Consider the following 6008-nt stretch of genomic DNA (forward strand, 5'->3'; position numbering starts at 1 on the left):
GGCAGGCAAAACAATGCAATCAGTGTGTCAATAAGACAGACGACACAAACAAAGGTCTTAAACTTATCAAATAAAAAAATGAATGAAAATGTGCATGACGTAATATTTGCAATACAAAAAAAAATGACTTGTTGGATATGGCAGGCACTTGATCCACTTCCACGTCTAACGTGTGGAACACTGTGGATACATCAAGCACCACAACCAGCTGTTTGGTTAGAATATTATCCCCCTTCCCCCGACTCCTCCTCCTTACAACCCAGAAAAGACTTAGAACCACATTAAAAAGCAGAGAAAGGAATAATACGGTAGCAATATGTTTGGAACGGAGGGCGATATCACTTATTGAGAAGCATATAAAACTATGGTGAGAGAGTGCGAAAGGGAGGAAGAGAGGCAAACAGTCAGAGAGAGAGAGAGAGAGAGAGAGAGAGAGAGAGAGAGAGAGAGAGAGAGGGGCGACGAGCGAAAGAGAGAGAAAGCAAGAGAGGAAGCGATAAAAAACTGCGAAAGAGAGAGCGTGAATATGGAAGTATGGAAATGTCAAATGTGCCTTTTCTCCAGCCCTGGTCTGTTCCAGCGGCTCAGTGGAATACTTCTGAGAAAGCAATAGAACACATGATCAGTCGGGTCAATCTACCCTTACAGACTGCCTCATTCCCACCTCCCACTTGTCTTATTCGCTTCACTCCTCTCCTATTGCCGTTTCATTGACACCCATTGTTTCAACCTCTGCCAAGGTATATTCAAAGACATGGGAGGCATCACATTACAGGCACTGTTAACAGTACACCCATACGCACACACCCACAAACCCACCCACCCACCCACCCACCCACACACACACACACATTCTCACCCACACACAGATGAGAAAAAAATCTGCCAATGGTAGTTGAAACATGAATTCCGACAGTATTGATTACTTATAAACGGTAGTAGAATGAAATGAAATGAAACAGAGATTGTTTTTTTAGCTGGGCCTCGAAAAAGACAGACAGTCATGCTGTGAGGCTGTATGTGACGCTGTTCAGGAACGTTGTAGTGAACAGTATGTGGTTTCCCGGTAACCACCTTAATGAAAAATGTGGAGCAGCAGTCAGTCGGATGGGTCAGGACAGACTGGTTACAGACTGGCTTTAGTTACAGTGACTCAGCCGAGGCAACGGCCAAACGGTCAGGCAGAAACACCATGGCAGACCCAGCCTAACCTTCCCACTCTACCTCTAACCCATCCACCACCCCCTCACTAGCGCCGCCCAGACACAACACAGATACATGTTTCATGAGCTACATTAATTAATAACCCAACCCTGACCTCGTTTATACTGATGAATCCCCCAGATGAAAGGAGTTCAAATCAAGTCAAATCAAATGTATTTATAAAGCCCTTTTTACATCAGCAGAGTGCGTATGCAGAAACCCAGTCTGAAACCCCACAGTGAAATGAGATCTAAAGGTCTACCTCTGGTTGAGGAGGAGAGGAGGAGAACTACAAAAGAAAGGAGAGCAAAAAACAAAGGTTGAGGATAAAACGCTAGAGAGAGAGAGTATGCGAGGCTGAGTTTAAATAAGAAGGGTGTCATAGTCCCGGAGGAAATGTTCTCTGTAGTGTAGCTGGGAACTGTAGGGTTGTCTTACCCCAGAGATGGGACATGCTGGTTAACCCAGTGCTCTTTATGTCAGCACATGCTGACAGCAGCATATAGAACCCTCCAGAAACACACCTAAACACAATCTAGGTCATACACAAATACTTGAGAGTATACACTTGCGTCAGAAGTTGCTCATGGGTGATACGTGGGTGAAAATACTGTGGGGTGCTGATTGACAGAATGTTTTGTAGATACAATGCAGGACGATGAAGGTGTCCAAATACACAAGCCACAGGAAGGGTGAGGACTAGACTCTTAAAGACCCAGTGCAGCCAAAAACGTGATTTGGTAGGCCATACAAGCTCACACAGCGAAGTGGTAAACCACACAAGCTCACACACTACTTTGAAATAATGCTGTGAAATTGTGAAAATTATGATAATGTCCTTTTAGTGTAATAACTGTTTGAAAAGACCGCCTGAAATTTCAGCCTGCTTTGGTGGGATGGAGTTTTGACCTGCCCGGTGATATCGCCAGGCGGTAAATTAGTTAATAGACCAATAACAAAGAGTTCCAAAGCCCTCTGCCGATAACAGCTAGTTTTCTGTTTTCCTCTCCCCACTCAGACCACTCCCTATCAAAAGTCTTGTTTGAGAAATTGCTCTTTACTAAGAAGTTATTTTAGTTTCTTTTTGACCATTTTAATTTAAAACAATCACAATAACGTACTTTATTGTTACCCATAAATGATTTGATATTGAGATAAAAACGGCTACATTCGACCTTTAAGGCAGGACAGTCTTCCCACAAGGCACTTAAAGTGGGAAGATCACGATGGCAGACACAGAGCAGACAACTGGTGATTGGGGTGAATAGAATCCTGACTGTAAAGTTTGTTATAAAAACACCAACATAGAAATACAATTAATTAAACCTCTGTGTTGAAGCCATTCAAAGATATCTAGTGGACTTTAAAAAGATCCAGACTCTCTTATATTATTGCTGCTGATAATCATCAACCCCTCCTCCATCCTCCAGTTCCTCTTATCCCTCCTTTGCCCCTCAGGAGTAAAATGGACGTCCTTTCTCTGAGCCCTGCAGCCTGTTGAGCCTGGCCAGCTGAGATGGAGAGGGGGGCACATCCTGGCGGTACGGGCCCTTGGGTGTGGCTGTGACAGGGATCGGGGCCTGGGTCAGGACTGGATCCTGGGGAAGGGTTGGAGTCGGGGCTGGGGGAATGTCATCGTAGCTGGTGTTGGTGACAGGGACCCCCTCCTGTGGCGGCGGTAGCCTCATCTTGGCCTCAGACTGCTCCCTGCGTCTCTGCTCCTGCCTCAGCAGCTCCTGGGTCTCCAGCAGGACGCGGGCGTTGAAGCCACTGGCCCCACTGTGCAGGTAGCCATTCCTGGAGCCCTGGTAGCTGGAGTAGCGGGGGTTCTCCTTGGCCGTCTGGAAGACCTCGCCCGGCGGGAAGGCTTTGTCACACGACTCCTGGGACACTGTGCTGGGGGTCTTACGAGGTTGCCTGGAGGACACAAGAACAGCATAGTTTCATGAGCTACACTTTTATTTTCAATCTTTGCAACATGGTTGTATATTGTATTTTTTTGTAGTTGTGTAATTCACCAGAAACAAAAAAGGAGACATTAGGCAAAAATGAGATGGAGATCTGCCAAGGTCTTCTTTCTGTAACTATGATGACATTGCATCAGGATACATGAAGACATAAAGACAGGATACACAAAGGTAGAAAGACAGGATACATGAAGGCATAAAGACAGGATACACAAAGGTAGAAAGACAGGATACATGAAGACAAAAAGACAGGATACATGAAGGCATAAAGACAGGATACATGAAGACAAAGACAGGATACAAGAAGGCATGAAGACTGGATACATGAAGGCATAAAGACAGAAAACATGAAGGCATAAAGACAGGATACATGAAGATAAAAAGACAGGGTACATGAAGACATAAATACAGGGTACATGAAGACATAAATACAGGGTACATGAAGACATAAATACAGGATATATGAAGACAAAGCCAGGATACATGAAGACATAAAGACAGAATACATGAAGACATAAAGACAGGATACATGAAGACATAAAGACAGGATACATGAAGACATAAAGACAGGACACATGAAGACATAGACAGAATACATGAAGGCATATAGACAGAATACATGAAGACATAAAGACAGGACACATGAAGACATCGAGACAGGATACATGAAGACATAAAGACAGGATACATGAAGACAAAGACAAGATAAATGAAGACATAAAGACAGGACACATGAAGACATAGAGACAGAATACATGAAGACATAAAGACACAATAAATGAAGACATAAAGACAGAATACATGAAGACATAAAGACAGGACACATGAAGACAAAGGCGGGATACATGAAGACATAAAGACAGGATACATGAAGACAAAGACAGAATACATGAAGACATAAAGACAGGACACATGAAGACAAAGACAGAATACATGAAGACATAAAGACAGGACACATGAAGACATAAAGACAGAATACACGAAGACATGAATACACGATACATGAAGACATAAAGAAAAGATACATGAAGAAAAAGACAGAATACATGAAGACATAAAGACAGGATACATAAAGACATAGAGACAGGACACATGAAGACATAGAGACAGAACACATGAAGACATAGAGACAGGACACATGAAGACATAGAGACAGAACACATGAAGACAAAGGCGGGATACATGAAGACATAAAAACATGAAGACAGGATACATGAAGACATAAAGACAGGATACATGAAGACAAAGACAGAATACATGAAGACATAAAGACAGGACACATGAAGACATAAAGACAGAATACACGAAGACATGAATACACGATACATGAAGACATAAAGAAAAGATACATGAAGAAAAAGACAGAATACATGAAGACATAAAGACAGGATACATAAAGACAGGATACATGAAGACATAAAGACAGAATACACGAAGACATGAATACACGATACATGAAGACATAAAGAAAAGATACATGAAGAAAAAGACAGAATACATGAAGACATAAAGAAAGGACACATGAAGACATAGAGACAGGACACATGAAGACATAAAGACAGGACACATGAAGACATAGAGACAGGACACATGAAGACATAAAGACAGGACACATGAAGACATAAAGACAGGACACATGAAGACATAGAGACGGTATACATGAAGACATAAAGACAGGACACATGAAGACATAGAGACAGAACACATGAAGACATAGAGACAGGACACATGAAGACATAGAGACAGAACACATGAAGACAAAGACGGGATACATAAAGAAACATACAGAGAGTGAAGGGGAACAAATGGAGGGTTGTTAACAACAGCGGCACTATTATTTCCACAGACGTAAACACACACAAACCTCCACACAAAACTGCAGCTTTCACACATTCATCTCCTTTTAGAGACGGCCACTTTTACCACAGACACAGTAATGGCTGCCCTCTGTGCTGCATGATCTGCCTCTGTCCAGCCGTCTGCTAGCCTATGACTGACTTGACGCATGCAACCCCCCCCACACGGGCAGGCACACACCCAAACACAGACGCATACACACACACATTTTTTTTAAAAATTGTGTCTAAAAGCCATCATTGGGAGATGTGTCCTCTTAGGCTAACGTGTGTGTGCCTGGCCACCTTCTCAATTATTAGAATCCATTAAGGAAGCAATGTGATGTGAGATGGAAGATGTGTGACATTGGCGGCATCCCAAATGGCACCCTACTCCCTATATAGTGCACTACTTTTGACCAGTGCCCATAGGGAATAGGGTGCCATTTGGGATACAGCCAGTGTCTTCCTTTACTGTACGTTTGGGTGCAAAGAGAGAGAGAGATCCCATTCACACCTCACTGACCTCACACAGTTTAAAAGGGTTTCGAGTTCACATCACACAGAACAGAACGGGGCTGGAGCAGGGAGCTGGGAGCTGGGGGTCAAGGCATGACATGCTTTCAGACTAGTGACAGGAAGCTCACAGTCCTGACTGCCTGCTTCCCAAATGGCACCCGATTCCCTACACAGTGCACTGCCTTTGACCAGGGCTCATAGTGCTCTGTAGGGAATAGGGTGCAATTTAAGACTGAGCCCATGGATGCCTGGCCTGTTCCTCTAGAACTGTATGGTAGTGAGGTGAGAGTGAGGTCTACCGTACGTGCAAGCTGCTATTAAAAACTGTACAAAGCAGTCAGCCCTATGTTAGCCTGCCAGCCATGGACAAAATACCCCTATTGAAGGCCAGCGAAGCCAGAGTTTTTGCACTCTCCAACTGTAGCTCAAAAAGGGATCCATGACACACACAGCCATGTGTGACTGTTTGCTGTGGTTAGTAAAA

The 6008-nt window shown here is 43.6% G+C and overlaps 1 protein-coding gene across 4 annotated transcripts in view; it reads right to left on the minus strand.

The window, feature by feature from the left end:
• Nucleotides 1-840: 840 nt before the first annotated feature.
• LOC129822851 (partitioning defective 3 homolog) overlaps nt 841-6008 on the minus strand; it is a 568315-nt gene continuing 563147 nt past the window's right edge. For all 4 annotated transcript variants that reach the window (XM_055881305.1, XM_055881306.1, XM_055881307.1 and 1 more), the window contains one exon: nt 841-3120. In XM_055881305.1, coding sequence (XP_055737280.1) covers nt 2658-3120 — 463 coding nt within the window. In that variant the 3' untranslated portion in view covers nt 841-2657. The remainder of the gene's footprint in view (nt 3121-6008) is intronic.

This window comes from Salvelinus fontinalis, chromosome 25 (genome assembly GCF_029448725.1).
Source record: "Salvelinus fontinalis isolate EN_2023a chromosome 25, ASM2944872v1, whole genome shotgun sequence".
NCBI classification, from domain to species: domain Eukaryota; kingdom Metazoa; phylum Chordata; class Actinopteri; order Salmoniformes; family Salmonidae; genus Salvelinus; species Salvelinus fontinalis.